We start from the raw sequence: 19,138 nt of genomic DNA on the forward strand, positions 1-19,138 counted from the left end.
ATCTACATAATGTATGATTCCAGCTACATGAAAACGCAAAACTATGGAGACAGTAAGATCAATAGTTGCCAGGGTTTGGGGAGAGAAGGGGATGAACAGGCAGACCACAGAGGACTTTTAGGGCAGTGACAATACTCTGTGTGATACTATAATGATGGCTACACGCCATTACACATTTATCCAGACCCAATGATATACAACACTGAGTGAACCCTAAGGTAAACTACAGACTTTGGGTGATGACAGTGGGTCAGTGTAGGTTCATCAGTTGTGACAAACGCACCAACTGGTGGGGGATGTTGATAGTGGGTGAGACCATGCTTGTGGGGACACAGGGCGTAGATGGAAAATCTCTGTACCTTCCTCTCAGTTTCGCCTTGACGCTGAAACTGCCCTAAACAATAAAATCTTTATTAAAAATGAACAAATGGGGCTTCCCTGGTGGCGCAGTGGTTGGGAGTCCACCTGCTGATGCAGGGGACACGGGTTCGTGCCCCAGTCCGGGAAGATCCCACATACCGCGCAGCGGCTAGGCCCGTGAGCCATGGCCGCTGAGCCTGCGCGTCCGGAGCCTGTGCTCCGCAATGCGAGAGGCCACAACAGTGAGAGGCCCGCGTACCGCAAAAAAAAAAAAAAATGAAAACCACCCAGCCAAAGAGTTGGAGACTTTCAGTCAGACAGGAGGTAGCCACTGTCAGATGCTGAGCAGAGGAATCACGTGGTCATAGCGGGATCTCTGAAGACAGACTCAGGACAACGTGAGGAATGGGCTGGGGAGAAGACAAGGCTGAAAGGAGGGCAGGAGCGGGAGGCATTCGTGGCGATCCTGGCACAGGGCGAGTAGACCTGGAATATGGTGTCGCAGCCATGGGAAGAGACGGCCAAGGGGGCTCTGAGGGGCAGTCAGAAGGAGGAAGGGTGGAATGAGTGCCTGGGCGACGTGAAGGTTAAAAAGGAGGGAAGGGTGCGGCCTCCGCATGAAGCCACGGTCTCCGGGTTGAGCATCAGGAACCGTCGGGGCATCGACGACCAAAACGGGCCACTCGGGAAGAAGGGAGGTCGGTTGGTGAAAGATGGCCAGCTCGGTTCTGGACACACTCGCTAAGTCTGCAATCAGAGCAGGACAGCGGGGGTGAGACGTTCCATGCGAACGTGAGGAGACCAGACTGGGGTTCAAGAGAAAGGTGTGGGGTCCCCTTCACAGAACGCTGACAAATCATGGGAGTGGGGAGGGTGGAGGAAAAGAGAAGCCTGCTGGAGCCCAGCCCCGGGGCCCACCCACCTTGAGGGCTCTGGAAGAGGAAGAACAGAGAAGCAGAGAAACAGAAGGGACCCCAAGAAAGACTGATGTCACAGGACTAAGACCAGGAGAACAATGGAGGGAAATACAGGACGGAAGCGGTCCCTGTGTGCCAGACTATAAAATGCTAACCCCAGAGTCATTCTTCAAGCGGTAAACTCCTCAAAAGAAACTGATGATTGAACCATTTTCTGGTTCACATCTCTTTCATTGTGCGCACAAGAATGGGAGGAATATGTCTTTTGTATTGTTCTATAGCTGACATTTCTTAGTGGTTGTTTAATAACAGCAGAAGAACAATGCTCTGATGGTATTATTTTAGGCTTTCTATTGTTGCTTTTGCTTATTTGAGCCCAAGAACTCAAAACACCCAATCTGCCTGAGAGACATTTTAATGAGGCTAATCCTTGTCCAGTCTCTGGATCCGTTGTTAGAACAAACATCGTACACCTCATCAAGACAAGTGCTGTAAATTATTCACTGACTGATGCCCCCTCCATCTCTAAAAGGATTTGTCTCAGCGGGTCACTTGTGGGTTCAGTTTGTCTGCAAAATCTCTACCAGTTCTAACCTAGATAACCAAACTTGTTCAGTGATGGCCATCCCCCCCAGTTCCAAGAAATCTGAAGACAGCCTTGTTAATGGATAATGCAGGGCTTTGGGAATTCCCCCATGCCCTTGCCCCAGTGGGGGGAGGTGTGCTCGGTCAGCTCCTAAAGGCACTCCTGCCTACAATCAGTCATCCGTGCTGCACCTCTGCAGACATCCCCATCCACCTGCCACCTCTGGAGGGGGCCTTTGGTTGAGCTGGGGTCTTATCGCCGCTCTCCTAGACCTCCGTGTGTCTCCACCCCTCCCAGGGGAAAGTTCAGATATCACGCCTGTTAGTCATACAAGCAATGGCATCTTGGTACCTCCAAGGAAGGAACCTTAAGGGCTTCTTTACATGCAAAGACAGCCTGATTTGTGAAAGGGCCAAGGAAGAGCTATCCAACCTTCTGAGTATGATGCACAGGACAATTCATATGAAAACAAGAGGCCAGGTCTATGGCTCCCATTCCTTCCTCAGAGTCAGAGGTGGGATAGCCTCCTGGAAGTTTCCTCTGAGCTCCCCAAAGCTAGCTTAGGTGCTCCTATGGCCCTAGGTTTACCCTGACTGTAGCGTTTACCAGCCTGAGTTGTATCTGCCTGTTTCTTTCTCAGTACTTCTCAGGAGACCACAGCCTTCCTGGGGGAGGAGGGTGGGCCCCACTCACCAATGCACGGCCAGTGCCTGGCGGGGGGTGTGGCCTGAAGATGTGCTCGAGGCACATGTGTGGGATGAAGGCAGGAAGGATGGATGGGGGGTGGGGGAGCAGATCTGCCAGGGAAACTGAGGCAGGGGGTTACCAAGTCCTCTGAAATCACCTGCTTAATCAGAGCAGACACAACATTTAGGATCCTCCGGTCTCTAAACCACACTTGTTCTGTGTGTGTGTGTGTGTGTGTGTGTGTGTGTGTGACTACACCATGAACATACACACTAATAATTCTAGAAGTGTACGCTCACACACACACAGGCTAGGCACACTGTCTCTCCTGGTTGGTATTAGAGGTGCTCCCCTGCATCCCGATCCAGTTCCACGCATGAAGAACACGACGATTTAGATTATATCTTCACCAAGCTCATTCCTGAGATACTGGGTTCATGTCGCTGTCACTGGGACGAAGTCAAAAATCAGCCTTCTCTTTGAAATTACACTCCCAGCAGAATGTGGTCCACGTTCATATCAGAATTAAACATCCATCTGAGTTCTAGGTCATTCAGTCTCACAATGGTGACTAATGGTCTGGAGATGCCAACACCCTACTCGGGCATCACCACACTTTGGCGAAAGTTCACATTTCTGATCCTGAAAAATAATTTGTGAAGAAGCATCGAACAGACCAGTTGGAGGGGGGAGTTTGGAGGCTGCAGGTGGAAGAATTCATCCAGCTCGTGGCTGCGTGCCTCAGAACCGAGGACCCTCAACCGCAGCACTAGGGGCACAGTTTTGTCTTAGGTCTGTACCCGATTCCTCCTTCCTTGGCAAAGGAAGAAAAGTCGGGGAGGGGAGTGGGGGGGAGGAAAAAACATCACTGGCTTAGAAAACCCACCCACCGGTAAATGCACAGTATGGCCATAGCAGATATGATCAAATATAAGATCAAACAGCCTTTCATGTGAATAATAATAACAGTAAGTACAATCTCTGCCTGGCACCTAGTAGGTGACGTTTGGGTGTGCCAATGCAGGTAACACAGATTCAGATATTCCAAAAAAGCAGGTAATCCAAGAATCATTTTTACTGGCTTCTGAATTAGGATTTGATTGACTGGCAGCATCTTATCATTCAAAATGCATTTTTAAATGATATTCTGCTTGGGTCAATATGGAAATTATTTCAACTTTTTGGTATCCCTAACAGCTGATTTTGGAAGGAGGTAAGCAAAAAAAAAAAAAAAACAAACAAAAAAATGCTACTGATGGTGTGAAAAGTGAGACAAATTTAAAAATGAGCCAGATATTATTTTTAAATGGATTTTCTTATACAGCCGTAAGTTATGTTCATATTAATAAATTTTCTCTCTCTGAATAAACCAGGGAAAATATGGCAAAATGATAATACCCATTAAGTCAACTGGTGATCAGAGGGCGTCCACATGCCAGATCTCTTAAAACATTACATGAGATTTGAAGGATACAGCAGAGCCAGGACAGGGATGTACAAGGAAAGTAAAATAAGCCCAAACTCAACAGGAATGAGTTTGATTTCCCACTCACTGAGTGGCTCATTTTTCAAAGTCCTGGCTATTTGAAAAGCCGGCTCTCATAATTGGCTTGGCTTTGCTAATATTATCGATCAGAAAATCCAAAATCCAAACAGAGTTTCATATTTCCAAATAGAGAACCTTCTCTCATTTCCTTGCCATCTCTCCTTGGAAATGTTAAATCTTTGGGTCAATAGTTCTAGACCCAAAGAAAGTGCTCTAGAGCCGCCTCCTTTGGAAGTATTTTGTCATCGTGACCCCAGAGTGTTTAAATAACCGACTAGGGTGCCTGGCTAGACTCTGGGCTGGGAGGAACAATCTGAAGTTAACTGCTTGTGTCATCATTAGGCCTTTCCATACCTAGTGACACAGCTGCCAGCAAAGAGCCAGACTCTCAATTGCAAGACATGAATGCATATCACCAGTTTATTCTGGCAAGTAACAGTTAATAATTTATATACAATTAACTGAAGTCAGTGAGCATCATTCTTCCTGAAGAGAAGAAAAAAACAAAATACAAACAAACAAAACAAACAAACAAAAAAACTAAGAGCAAAATCAGGATGTGAAACAAGGGTAAGTGGGAAATGCCGAAAGTAGAAACATCATTTTTAAATATTTGGGGAGGGGGGCATGCAAAATGTGTTGAGAAGCACACCTTCCCAGGCTTTTGTCTACAAGGCTGTGACACTGGGAAACAGCTGAGGTTTTTACTCCGTCTGAGGGGAAGGAAAAAAGCAAAGAACAACAGTACATCAGGGACCGTCTAGAGCTGGACGCCTTTCCTTGTGCAAACCGAGCTCCCAGATCCTTTCCGGGCAAGCGCACAGCCGGAGGAAATGAAAACGAGGAAAACAATCTGTGCACAGAACAATGAGATGGAGTTTCATTTTGGTTTCACACTCAAATATAATGTGGTTATAAATGTTTTACTATATTAGTAAAAATCATCGAGTCGAGTATGGAAACGTTTGAAAGCTGCACGACAGAAAAGCTCCTCTGCTGTCCCTTAGCGTGCTGCAGCGACAGCAAAGTCGTGGGAAAGCAAAGATACAGCTGTTTCCAGGCAAACGGCCCAGGACTGTTCAGCATCAACCACCAGAGTCTCCAAAGCTCCAGAGTAACACGCCCAAAGCGACTCCCGGGCACATGTGTGGGGCTCCGAACAGCACGGGGCGCGCGTGTCCGGCCCTCCGGCCCCCGGCCCACTCGGGCGCCCGGGGCAGGTGAAGGCGCCCGACGGCCGGGCGTCCCCGAGGTGCGAGTTCAAATCCCCCTGACTCCCGGGCACCCTCACCCCGCGAGGGGCGCACCAAATTCTGCTCGCCCGCCCCCGGCCCCGAGGAGTCCCCTGACTCGCCCCTACCCAGCCCACAACAAAGGAGGCTCCCTAATGGATGCGCGACCGCAGCCCACGGCGGTCCCCGGCGGGGACCGGCCGCGAAAGTGCGCCCGGCTGTGCCGCGCGCGACCCCCGGGCCCGGAAGGCGGCTCCGGCCGGGGACAAAGGGGCCGCGCGGGGCGCCGGGGCGCAGGGCGGGACGCCGGGAGCCGAGCTGGCCGGGACTCACCTTCGCGGCGGCCCGGCTGCTCTCCTCGTGAAGCAGGAGGGCGGCGGGCAGCAGCAGCCAGACGCCGAGCCGGGGCCCCATGGTGGCGCGCCCGGGGCGGCGGGGATCGGCGGCGGACGGCGGGGCCCGGCGCCCGGGCTCTTGGGGGCGGCGGCGGGCGGCTCACTCTCGCAGGGCCCGGACTCGAGCGCGGCGCACCGTCCCGGGCGCGGCAGCTCGCGGCGGAGACCTGAGCGCGACCAGGCGAGCTCCCCAATTTGTTGGCGCTGCCCCTCCCCTCGGCGGCGCGGGGCGGGCGGTGCCTCAAAGGGGGAGGACCCTTCGGCGCGGGTAAGAGGCAGCAGGAGCGCGCGGCCGGGGGATTGTGGCCGCCGCGCGCCGGGACGCAGGGCTCCGCGCTCTGCACCCACCGCCGCCGCTGCCCGCCCCGCGCCCCGCGCTCGCCGAACCGGCGGAGGTCGGCCCGGGGAGGCCGGGAGGGCGGCTGCGCTGCTCGTACCGCAGGCGGCGCTTCTGGAGGGCGGAGGCGCGCGGGCGGCAGCCACTGAAGCCGGGCCTGAGGTAAGAGCGGCCCTGGGACGCCGAGACCCGGGCGGAGGGCAGGGACTCGCACGCCCCGTGAAGCTCGGGCTGCGCGCCCGGCTCTCGGAGTGGGAAGGGGGAGAGGATGGAGCGGAGGCTGCTGAGCGGCCCCATCCGGGCCTAGGTGGGCAGGCTGCCCTCTCCCCTGCCTCGTCGCGGGGCGGCTCCCGGTCACCCCCGGCAAGAGGCGGGGACGCGCCCCGCTTTCCCTTGTCCCGCAGACGGAGGCGGGCGGCGACGAGGCTCCCTCCCTAGCCGGACTAAGCCCGCTTTGTCTCGTCTTCCAGGCTAGGAGGGACGGATCGGAGCCCCGAGGGGCCGAACTGGGAGCATGGACCGAGACCAGCGCGCGGCGTCGCGCCCTGCCCTGCGGCGGTAAGCGACTTGCTGCCTGTCCCTGGGTCCCGCGCGCGTGTGCTTTTCGGAATTTCCAAGCCGGGGCCGCACACTCACGGCGCTCTTCCCCCCTCTCCCATCCAGGTGGCTACTGCTGGGAGCTGTGACAGTGGGGCTCCTGGCCCAGGGCGTCCTGGCGGTAAGTCCTGGCTCCCGTTCCGGGCCGATTCGCGTGCCGGGGAGAGCGGTGGGGACACCGAGTGGCCTTGCCAGAAGGCCACTCGTGCGTGCGCACCTGAGCGTGTGTCCGTGTGTGTGTGTGCCTGGGTGTCCCCTGCGCCCCCTACCCAGCCCAGGCTCTGAGAAAGCACGCCTTCCCCGCCCCTCATCCCCGAGAACTCCCGTGTGCCGTCCCTTGGGGCCCCCTTCAATCCTGTGCGTTACTGGCGTCGGCTCTTCCTTGGGAACCAATAATTTAAAACATGGCTCGCGGCATCCTTTCCCCTCGTTTGAGCAAAGCCCGTCGTTAGAAGCAAAGCTCAGCCTTAGAATCGAGGCGGTCAGACACGTGGCCCTGGGGCGCCAGGCTTCGGGGGAGAATAGCTTGCGTGGCATCAGAAGCTGGTGTCGGAGGTCCTGCCCTTGGCAGAGTTTTCCGTTCTTTTGAATGAGAGGCTCTGGGGGAATGGGCGGGGCGAGGAGGACCGGGCGACTTTGTACTGGTGTCGCTGAGAGGGAACAATGGCAGAAAACACCGTTTTCTTGCAAGACGCGCTCTGGCCCCGGGAAAGCCAGGATGGGGCTGCTAAGTCTCCCACGGGGACCCTGTTTACCAGGTCCCCCTCCAACCCAGCCCCGCCATTCAAGGTCACCCTGCCAGCATTGCCAGGCAGTCCCCGCCTGCTGATTGCACTATGGGATTTTGTACTTGGCAGCAGCAGCCACTTTGGTTGAACTTCGTGTGGCGTGGCTGAGGTGTCACAGCTTTGCCGGGTCCCTTGAGTTGAGGACCCAGATGTTTAAACTGCAGCTGAAGATCCAGGGGACTTACCAGGTGTCCCGGACCCCACCCTGCCTTCCTCTGTCTGATAGAATATGGTGGCGCCTGATCTCCCAGGTGGCTCAGTCAAGAGACCCCCCCCCATCCGCACTCTGGGTAGAGGGTACACAGGCACAGCGGGCAGCTGTGTTCACGCTTTGCATTGAATTCTGTTATTTTCACATTGTTCCATCCTCACATAAAACAAACGAGGATTTTCCAGGCTGTGAGTGAGGAAGTGCTATCCTAGCTTGGGAAGGAACCTCTAGCCTCACTTTTCTGCTGCAGTTCAGGGCCCAGATTGGGAGTCAGAAGAGGAGTCCATAGACTTTGACCGGAACATTCCAGGCCAAAGTTTTCTTAAAGCTCCGGTCTGTCTCCCTTTCCTTTCCACACGTCCTGGTTTAAGAAGATCAGAGCCTAGAAATTTAAACCAGCCCATTGGCCTTTACGGGTCCTTACGCACACACGACATACAGGACTTGACGCAGAGCTGGGAGCCAGGGCAATTCATGCGCGCGCACGCACACACACACATGCACACATGCACGCGTGCACGCACACACACACACACATGCGTGCGCACACGCACACACACACACTCAGAGAAGGAGGAGGAGGTCCCTGCAAAGGAAAGTGCCCGATCCTACTGAGATTGTGCGTTGGTTGTGCTCACTCTCCCACACCCCTTCTTCCCCTAGAACCACTTTTATAACATCAGTGTTTTCCTTCCTGAGAATGATGAGGATCTTATCTGGGATTGATCCTAAAAGTGGTGGAAAGGGCGTCATGTCAGAATACCTAGATGCTAAAGGCAGCTCTGCCCTGGTCTCATAAATCCTGAGCCCGCGTTTCCATACGTTGAACAGAAGAGAATATCCCCCAGCCTATTACATGTAATATACCTCTGTGCCTTCCTCCAAAGCCTCTTAGATGCTGCATACTCATCTGAGTCTCTGCTCCCTGATCCTTGGATGGGACCCAGAGCATTTATTGCCTATAGCAGTGCTTCTCAGAGGAAAGTCCTGGAAAGGCTGGTTAAAAATTCAGACCTCTGATCCACATCTCAAATCCTCTGATCAGACTTTCAGGGGTGGAGCCTGGGAGTCTGCATTCCCACTTGATGCTAAAGTTTGGGAACCACTGAGTTAAGAGTATTGGGTTGGAAGGCATTGGAGTCACTTGCCAGTTTATGGCATTTCTAAATCTGCAGATGCAAACAGATACTTCTGAGTCATTTTACTAGAGACACATCAATACGTATTATTCAACAATCATGGAATTTATGATGGCCCACAATGGATGTTCCACTTACTAGCTTCTTATTGACCACTGGCTTTAAGAGCTGTTACTCAAGAAATAATGCCTTAATCTTTAACTATATTTATTTAAAAATTTTTCCTCATTGTGGCAAGTCCAGCTCCTGCCCTATTTGCCTGCCACACTCAAGAATCCTGTGTCTTTGCCCGTTTGTGCCAAAGAGACTTCCCAGGGGTCGGTCGATTCAGTGAAAAGGGCTGCTCACTGTAGCTTGAAGAGTTTTGTAGCAGAAGCAACAGAAAATGGGTAGCAGAGATGGTAAATAATTATTTAATGAATACTTGCCATGTGCCAATTTTTGTGCCGTAATCCATCTAAGCTTCATAGGAAAACACACCTACCTGAGTAGGTAACTTTTATTACCCCCATTTTACAGATAAGAAAACAGGCACAAAGAGTTTAAACACCTTGCCCAAGGTGTCTCTCTTTGTAAGCAGCAGATCTGAACCCAGGCAGCTCCCCACTGCTTGGTTTCCCAGGGGCAGAACTGTTACGTAAGTCAACTACTGATTTTCAGTAGTTGAGTGTCCTGGTTGCGCTTTCCTTGCTCTGGACAGAGATGAGTAGAACAAAGCCCACCCACTGGTTTCTGGGAAGGGGAGTCCCCCTCCACCTCCTCTCCTGCTTTGCTCTGAAGAGCAGGAGCCCGGAGCAAGGGAGACCCAGCACGATCTGGTGGCCAGAGGGAGAGAGGACGGCAGCAGTCCCCTGGCAGCCTGGGCTCGGGACCCAACGTGGGTACACGCACCCTGGATGTGTGGCACCCTGTCTTCAGGCTGCCTTCCTGCCGCTGCCCGGCCTGAGGGCACGTGAGACAGCCCGTCCTAAACGGCCACCATCCCAGGCTTTGAAGGCAGGTTGCCCGGGGCTCATGAGCCCCTGTACCGCACTATTGCTCTTATCTCAAGCCGTGGGGCAGCAGCCTTGAAGGTCTAAGAGAGCAGCCCTGTGCGATTCTGGGGGGAAGAGAACTCCAGAGAACAGAGACCTTCCTGGAGATCAAGTGTGCTATGGGCTGGGCTGACCTCCTGAACTCAGTCAGGGGGAGCTTAGATTCTCCAGGTATGAGGAGGCAGCCAGGAGAGCTGGACACACAGGTCCTGTATGCCCCGGGAGATGCTGAGCTCCAGACTGCCTTCCCACCAGCTCAGATTTCCAGGGCTCCAGGCTCTGGAAAATTCTCTTGCCACTCCTGCATACTGCCACACCTTTCCCTGCCCCCAAGGAAAGAAAAGAAAAAGAAGGAATATGCTTTTTTTTTGAATTTTTGAATTTTATTTATTTTTTTATACAGCAGGTTCTTATTAGTCATCTATTTCATATACATCAGTGCATACATGTCAATCCCAATCTCCCAATTCATCCCACCACCACCACCCGCCCCCCCGCCACCTTCCCCCCTTGGTGTCCATACATTTGTTCTTTACATCTATGTCTCTATTTCTGCCCTGCAAACTGGTTCATCTGTACTATTTTACTAGGTTCCACATATATGCGTTAATATACGATATTTTTCTCTTTCTGACTTACTTCACTCTGTATGACAGTCTCTAGATCATCCACGTCTCTACAGATGACCCAATTTCGTTCCTTTTTATGGCTGAGTAATATTCCATTGTATATATGTACCACATCTTCTTGATCCATTCGTCTGTCGATGGACATTTAGGTTGCTTCCATGACCTGGCTATTGTAAATAGTGCTGCAGTGAACATTGGGGTGCATGTGTCTTTTAGAATTATGGTTTTCTCTGGGTATATGCCCAGTAGTGGGACTGTGGGGTCATATGGTAATTCTATTTTTAGTTTTTTAAGGAAACTCCATACTGTTCTCCATAGTGGCTGTATCAATTTACATTGCCACCAACACTACAAAAGGGTTCCCTTTTCTCCACACCCTCTCCAGCATTTCTTGTTTGTAGATTTTCTGATGATGCCCATTCTAACTGGTGTGAGGTGATACCTCATTGTAGTTTTGATTTGCATTTCTCTAATAATTAGTGATGTTGAGCAGCTTTTCATGTGATTCTTGGCCATCTGTATGTCTTCTTTGGAGAAATGTCTGTTTAGGTCTTCTGCCCATTTTTTGATTGGGTTGTTTGTTTTTTTAATATTGAGCTGCATGAGCTGTTTATATATTTTGGAGATTAATCCTTTGTCCGTTGATTCGTTTGTAAATATTATCTCCCATTCTAAGGGTTGTGTTTTTGTCGTTTGTAGTTTCCTTTGCTTTGCAAAAGCTTTTAAGTTTCATTCGGTCCCATTTGTTTATTTTTGGTTTTAGTTCCATTACTCTAGGAGGTGGATCAAAAAAGATCTTGCTGTGATTTATGTCAAAGAGTGTTCTTCCTATGTTTTTCTCTAAGGGTTTTACAATCTCCAGCCTTACATTTAGGTCTCTAATCCATTTTGAGTTTATTTTTGTGTATGGTGTTAGGGAGTGTTCTAATTTCATTCTTTTACATGTAGCTATCCAGTTTCCCCAATGCAGAAGAGACTGTCTTTTCTCCATTGTATATCCTTGCCTCCTTTGTCATAGATTAGTTGACCATAGGTGTGTGGATTTATCTCTGGGCTTTCTATCCTGTTCCATTGATCTGTATTTCTGTTTTTGTGCCAGTACCATATTGTCTTGATTACTGTAGCTTTGTAGTATAGTCTGAAGTCAGGGAGTCTGATTCCTCCAGCTCCGTTTTTTTCCCTTAAGACTGCTTTGGCTATTCGGGGTCTTTTGTGTCTCCATACACATTTTAAGATTTTTTGTTCTAGTTCTGTAAAAAATGCCACTGGTAATTTGATAGGGATTGCATTCAGTCTGTAGATTGCTTTGGGTAGTATAGTCATCTTCACAATATTGATTCTTCCAATCGAAGAGCATGGTATATCTCTCCATCTGTTTGTGTCATCTTTGATTCCTTTCATCAGTGTTTTATAGTTTTCTGAGTACGGGTCTTTTACCTCCTTAGGTAGGTTTATTTCTAGGTATTTTATTCTTTTTCTTGCAATGGTAAATGGGAGTGTTTCCTTAATTGCTCTTTCAGATTTTTCATCATTAGTGTATAGGAATGCAAGAGATTTCTGTGCATTAATTTTGTATCCTGCAACTTTACCAAATTCATTGATTAGCTCTGGTAGCTTTCTGGTGGCATCTTTAGGATTCTCTGTGTATAGTACCATGTCATCTGCAAACAGTGACAGTTTTACTTCTTTTCCAATTTGTATTCCTTTTATTTCTTTTTCTTCTCTGATTGCCATGGCTAGGACATCCAAAACTATGTTGAATAATGGTGGCGAGAGTGGACATCCTTGTCTTGTTCCTGATCTTAGAGGAAATGCTTTCAGTTTTTCACCCTTGAGAATGATGTTTGCTGTGGGTTTGTTGTATATGGCCCTTATTATGTTGATGTAGGTTCCCGCTATGCCCACTTTCTGGAGAGTTTTTATCATAAATGGGTGTTGAACTTTGTCGAAAGCTTTTTCTGCATCTATTGAGATGATCATATGGTTTTTCTCCTTCAATTTGTTAATATGGTGTATCACATTGATGGATTTGCGTATATTGAAGAATCCTTGCATCCCTGGGATAAATCCAACTTGATCCTGGTGTATGATCCTTTTAATGTGTTATTAGATTCTGTTTGCTAGTATTTTGTTGAGGATTTTTGCATCTATATTCATCAGTGATACTGGTCTGTCATTTCCTTTTTTTGTAGTATCTTTGTCTGGTTTTGGTATCAGGGTGATGGTGGCCTCACAGAATGAGGTTGGGAGTGTTCCTTCCTCTGCAATTTTTTGGAAGAGTTAGAGGAGGATGGGTGTTAGCTCTTCTCTAACTGTTTGACAGAATTCACCTGTGAAGCCATCTGGTCCTGGACTTTTGTTTGTTGGAAGATTTTTAATCCCAGTTTCAATTTCATTACTTGTGATTGGTCTGTTCATATTTTCTACTTCTTCCTGGTTCAGTCTTGGAAGGTTATACCTTTCTAAGAATTTGTCCATTTCTTCCAGGTTGTCCATTTTCCTGGCATAGAATTGCTTGTAGTAGTCTCTTAGGATGCTTTGTATTTCTGTGGCGTCTGTTGTAACTTCTCCTTTTTCATTTCTAGTTTTATTGATTTGAGTCCTCTCCCTCTAAAAAAGAAGGAATATGTTCTTAAGGTTTTCTCTTCTCCTTCCAATCAGCTTAATGCCAAGTTATGGAAAATGCACGGTGCTCACATGCTTTCCATGCTCGAGTTAAGACTCCTGGAGATCAGGTCTTTTGCAGAATTCCCTGGAGCTCTAGTCCAGTTGTTCAAAATCTGGGCCCCCAAGAAGAAGGGAAATATCACAATGTTCCTCCTCTGTTAATGGGAAAACAAGGAAATCTCCAGCTCTCTGGAGGCTCTTAAAGTAATTCTCCCTGCATGGCTTCTATGGCTTGGCCACAGTAAATAACACCAGGGATTTGTCATAGCATCCCAGAACAGATGCAGGTATAAGGGGGACGGAGGGACCACAGCTTTCCCACTGCCAGTGGGTATATTTAGAACCAGAGAGAGAGAGAGAAAAAAAAAAGTGCAATTCAAGTAAAAAGTTCTAGAACAGAAAACAAAGATTTTGGTAAAATAATAAAAATCAAAGGATGGTCTGTCTTCCTGAGGAGAGGGTAAAGAAAAAAAAATGGGTGACTGGCTTCAATTAAGTAAGAGAGAAAATGCGAGAGAAAAACAAAAGTGCAATGGAGATAAACCTGATCGATGACGATTATGTAATGAAGATGTCAGTACTTAGAAGGTGGTGGTTTGGGAATGTCTTGTACTTTTAATCTGAAAAGGAGTTTTCAGATTAGGAACCTCTGATTAGAGGACTTGAGAGGAAAATGTGAAGTCAGCCCCCCCGCTGTAGCTGGTGGTGTCATCACCGGCGTGCTAGGTGGTAGGTAAGGTTGGGAACCGCGGCCTTGGCTGATTCGGCTTGTAAGCTGGGCATTCTGCGCAGGGGCTGGTGGCCCCCAGGATTGGGGACCACACAGCAGTGGTGGAGGCAACCAAAGGCCACCCCAGAGTGGCTCCTAACTGGCTGGGTGACCCCAGAGCAAGTCACTTACCATTTTGAGGGAGGGTTGGCGTCCATCCATGCTGGGATGCTCCGGGCATTCAGTCACCCCGGTGAGTCGGAGAGTCAGAGCTGAGGACGGGGACCGCCCCCCTCAACCTGCCCCAGGCCCGTCCCTGGGCTCGGCCCTCACCAGTCCCAACTGTAAAGCTGGGAACGGGATGCTGTTCCAGGCTGGCATTTGGGCTGCTCCAGAGATGACTTAAAAATAAGTATGCTGCATGAGGCTTCTTATCTTTGGGGGTGGGGAGCTTCTGTAACCCAGTGAATGATCCCTGATCAGCTGGGGCAAGAGGCCAGGCGGGTTATCTGGTGGTCACCTCCTGCCACCCCCCTGGTGGCTGCTCCCAGCGCTAAGGAGACTCTCCTGGGACAGGCCTGAATGACTCACTAACCTTGATTTCATCGCCTCCCTGGGGCTGTGTGATGTTTTTTTCATTATCCATGAAAGAAGATTAGAAGGTGTCTAATCTTGGGGAGACTACGTGGGTTTCCCCAGCCCCCTCCATGCGGTCAGGCAGTGACTTTCAAGGGACGTGCGGGCAGCTCTGCCGCACCCACTCGATTCCGAGCCCCCGGGCGCCTGGACCTGGTCCCTGTGTCGGGGTCTCCCATCTCCTGCCGCTCCTGTTGTGCACTGGGTGTCCCGTTCCGATGGAGTCTGCTACCCTGCACAAGGCCGCCGTCGGAAGCAACAAGTTCTTTTGTCAAGAAAGTGCTCCTCTAAGTGCTGTGCGGTAGCCTGAATCGGATCCTGGAAGGGAGAGAGAGTATTGGTGGACAAACTGGTGCAGTTCTGATGCAGTCTGTGGTTTCGTGAATGTGCTCGTGTTCATCTCTAGTTCTGACGAAATGGGCCGAGGTTGTGTAAGATGGTGACATCACATCATGATGTCTGCGTGAAGGGTTGTATGGGGACTCTCCGAATTCTCTTTGCAACTTTTCAGCAAATATAACTCATTTCAGAATAAAAACCTGCCCTTGGAAGCCATGAATCAGTCACATCTGGCATGCATAATCCAGACAGGTGCAGAGCGAGCGGAGAAGCAGCAAGCTGTACGCTGGGGATCAGCAAAAGGGAGATAGTGTCCCCATGCTTTGCTCCGATAGAAAAAAGCAAACAAAAGGCACTTCTGTGTCCTTGGAAATCTAGCAGAAGTGGCCCCTGCCTGGGGAAAGGGCTTTTGTTCCCCTAACTTGGGTGGGGTTCTTTATGGGGAGAGGGGAGGGAAGGCGCCCCAACGGAGATTCCACAGCTTGGCGTCTCCGAGGGTCTCCAGGGCTGAGCTACAATGGCCTCCCTCTTCTTGACCGACTGACCAGAGCAGGAACACGGTTGCACAGTTGTTTCCTGAGCTCGAGATGGCACAGCAGCTTTGCAGGATGGTGTCATTTCCAGGAGGGCTTTTACATGCTCACACCTCTGGCTCACTCACTAATTTGTCAGGCCAGTGTCCCGTCCATAGGGGCTGGCCGTGTGGGAAAGGAAAGCCCACCAGCAGCTTCTTGCATGCCTAGGACACCCAGGGGACAGCGAGGATGAGAAAGTGGCACGTCCAGGGTCCCCAAGCCCCCCTCCACACGCGTTCCCTGCATTGCTACAGGCTGCTGCAGAATTTGGAGTGAGCAATCTCCAAGCGGCCACAACTTCTACTGCAGCTATGGGCTGGGGACAAGGGCCAGGAACAAGGATGGCCAACGGCCAGCGGCTGTCACCTGGCGCTTTTGCCTCTGTACCACCCTGCAGGAACGGAGCAGCCATTGCCAGCTCTGTTTTGCAGCTTCGCCCACGCCCGGTCTCTCTCCTCGAAGTAGCCTGAAAGCCCCGTGACCTGAAGGACACCCTGCCCCGTCCTGTCAGAGGCCTCACGTAGCCAGTGTCAGAATCCCGCGCCCAGCTGGAGCCCCTGTCCTTGGAAATGAGCCATTGCAGAGTCTAATTAAAGTGCCCTCCAAAATTACCAGTAGAGAGCCAGGATTTTAAGTCATCATCCACAAGCCCTGTAGACATTAAGCGTTTGTCTTTTCTCACGTAATTTTATCCCCACTGGAATCTCTGCCACTACAGCCCAAGGCTTAGGGCACATGATGTCTTTCCTCCTGTCTCATTCACGGCTATATCGTATGATCCAGGGCCTGAAACACAGCAGGCACCCAGTAAAGCATCTGTGCTGTATATGAGTGAAGGTATAGCAAGCTGAAAGTGCTGAAACAGACCTTCTGGATGAGAAGGACAGTCATGGAACAACTAGGAAAGATTAGATTAAAATGTAGTTTTTCTCCGTGTGGTTGTTTTTCCCCAATTAACTGCTACCCCCCACTGGCTAAAGCGCTCTGTACCTGATGATAAAGGAAGTGCTGATTTGTCTGTGAAAGATGTGCCTTTTTTCCGAGGGACTGTTTCAGGCCCACCCCTAAAATTCCTATTTTGCTGCTTTTGCCCACTTCAGTGATCTCCCATGTGGGAATTACAGAAGAATTACAGACTGATTTTCTGGTACCTGGTGGGAATTACATAACCGTGTGTTTTTCTGCGTGTTGAGCACTTTTGGGTGCGTGTCTGACTTTGTGGAGCGGTGTGGGCCCCATGAGAGCAGAGGAAAGGGCCTCTGCTTGTGGACACGGTCAAAGGCACGTGCTCCCTGGGATGCCTCCCAGGCTGCGGTTTGTCCATTAGAAAAAAGAGAGGCTATTATCAATGGCTGGGCAATAATAACTGCAAACTGATGTCAGGAAGAAGCGACACAGGGAACGGGGAGCCCTCCCGCCTCCTCTGCCCTCACCCCTGCCCCTGGCTCCAGGTTGGAGAAAAGGAGGGGTCCCCTGGGAGGGTGTTTGTGGGCTCCCCTGGGATCAGCATAAGAAAGAGGAACCCCTAAGGAAGTTTCTAGCATTTCAGAACCCCAGGAACAGCTAAAATCTCCCACAGGGGAAACACAGCAATTTGGTGCCAGGAACTGATCCCAGCCACCGACACACATTAGCCGCTAAACACCCACAGTTCTGTGATTGTCCCACTTTACAGATGTGCAGACTGAGGCACACAGGTTAGGGCACTTGTTAAGGTCAATAAGGAATAAAGTTGGGAGTGAAGCCCAGGACTGGCTGATTCCATAACCTCTGCTCTTAACCACAGTGCTGGGCCAACCAATCCCTAGCCATAGAGTATGTGTGCATACTCAAAATACGCCAAATGTTGGCTATGTAAAATATACATGTGTATATTATATGTAAATATATGTATATATTATTTAGCTACATGGAATATAGATGGATGATAGACGGTAGATGATTGACAGAGAAAGATAGATATAGATGATAGATAAATTGATAGATGATAGATGGATAGATAGTAGGTGGATGGAGAGAGAGACAGATATGGAGATGAGAGAGAGAAATAAAGGACATAGAACACACGCGCGCACACACACGCGCCCTTTAGAGGACCCTAGCTCCTTTCTCCCCGAGGGCTGCCCAGGCAGGAGGAGAAGGACGGTCTCGAGGACGCATCGGGCAGACCTGTTCATTCCGGGGTCCCTCTGCAGAGAGGCTGACCTACAAGTGTGGATGACTAGCAGGTCCCAAACTCTGAGAAACAAAGACTAGAATGGCTGCACGAGGAGAGACCCCTGGAGGATGACCAAGGGGGACACACAAGCTGGCCGGGGGGTCCGATCAGCAGGACAGAGTCCCCAAACCCTTCTCCTTCCCCGGGTCCTTTTCAAACTCCCAGGCCGGGGAGATGAATGTTCCACAGGCACGTGGGGGGCAGAGGCATGCAAACACAGCATTGTCTCGGGGCAGATAGAGAGGCTGTTGGAAAATAGTTAGTCCTGACCTGGAGAAAGATTTACTTAAACTCCCTGGGGAGTAAGAGACCTTCCTAAAATTACTTTAGCTGTGCAGGGGACCCCCGTGGACAGCAGTGTTATGATGACAGACTCCATTTTTCCTGGACCAATGCCAGCTTCCCTACCTCGGGGTCTGCTTTCCCTGCTTTGTTTTCTGTTCTGATGTTTTTCACTGGAGTTCCCACATGCCAGCAGGTAGACAGGCGTGGTCTGTTAAAAAGCGTTGGAGCATCTGGGTTGCAGTCCAGTGACCAGCAAAAGCCACTTTTCCTTCTTTACCTCCTTTTCTTCATGTGTCAAACAGGAATGTTAGTATCTGTGTCACAAGTTCACAAGTTCATTGATGTGAAATCCGTTCGCCAAACAACACGTCTCGATTCTACTAGGACTAATGTTCACTCACAAGTTATGTACATCCATCCTCTCGTGGGCTCGGGTGTCCCAGAGGAGGACAGGCCAGGAGCAGCAAGCGGAATGCTCTGAGCATGTGCACGTGTGTGTGTATGCATGTGTTTGTGTCTTCGGGGTAGGAGTATCCAATTGTCTGATGGAATTTTTAAGTTAAACGTGCTGTCCATGAGGAGTGGGCAGCCCGCAGTGGCCCTACTTCAGAGGAGAGGAGAGCCATTGCGGGCTCTTTGCCGTGACACACATGCCATGCGTGTGACCCTGGGGACAGAGGAGAGGCGGGTCCCTGCTCAGACAGGCCCTCGGACACAGGCGGATGTGGCGTGGGCACATCAGGCCAGCGGGACTGAGGGATGTGGGAGGGGACCATGGGGAAGAAGGTTCTGGTCCTCACACTTCTGGGCGCCACGGGCACTGGACCCTGCCCGGTAGGGAGCATCTGTAATGCCAGGAGCCTGAGCTGGGGACACGCTCGCTGACGCTCCCATGTCCCCTTGGCGAGATGGGTGCAGGGGAGTCTTCCCAAAGCCTTTGGACAGTTGTTTGTATTTTCTTAAGTTTGAAAAACACCCGCCAAGGGAAGAATGTTAATTTTAATTAAAGTTAGGTCAAGGTGTAACTAAATTATTTCCAGAACAAATGGAAAGACTTAGAAACAAAGACCATTTTGTTCGAAGAATTCTGAGACCCAAGTATCATTTAACAAAGCAAGAAAACTCTAGAAGCTTTGGTTTGGCAATGTGGCACAGAATACACACCAGAGAACCTTAGGAGAGGATGTCTTTCTCGAAGGAGCGGAGAGAACCCCCAGCCTTTGCCTAACAGGGCCTCAGCAGTGCTCACTC

At 50.4% G+C, this 19,138-nt stretch overlaps 2 protein-coding genes across 2 annotated transcripts in view; one reads left to right on the forward strand and one right to left on the reverse strand.

Annotated features, from left to right (window-relative positions):
• COL4A1 (collagen type IV alpha 1 chain) overlaps positions 1-5,874 on the reverse strand; it is a 148,383-nt gene extending 142,509 nt beyond the window's left edge. The window contains exon 1 of the mRNA XM_081215096.1: positions 5,662-5,874. Coding sequence (XP_081071222.1) covers positions 5,662-5,742 — 81 coding nt within the window. The 5' untranslated portion in view covers positions 5,743-5,874. The remainder of the gene's footprint in view (positions 1-5,661) is intronic.
• A 210-nt stretch (positions 5,875-6,084) lies between these two features.
• The window catches only part of COL4A2 (collagen type IV alpha 2 chain), a 178,391-nt gene continuing 165,337 nt past the window's right edge, over positions 6,085-19,138 (forward strand). The window contains exons 1-3 of the mRNA XM_081215095.1: positions 6,085-6,222; positions 6,531-6,618; positions 6,724-6,778. Coding sequence (XP_081071221.1) covers positions 6,575-6,618; positions 6,724-6,778 — 99 coding nt within the window. The 5' untranslated portion in view covers positions 6,085-6,222; positions 6,531-6,574. The remainder of the gene's footprint in view (positions 6,223-6,530; positions 6,619-6,723; positions 6,779-19,138) is intronic.

The sequence above is a fragment of the Mesoplodon bidens genome, assembly GCF_964165515.1.
Source record: "Mesoplodon bidens genome assembly, chromosome: 17".
NCBI lineage: Eukaryota > Metazoa > Chordata > Mammalia > Artiodactyla > Ziphiidae > Mesoplodon > Mesoplodon bidens.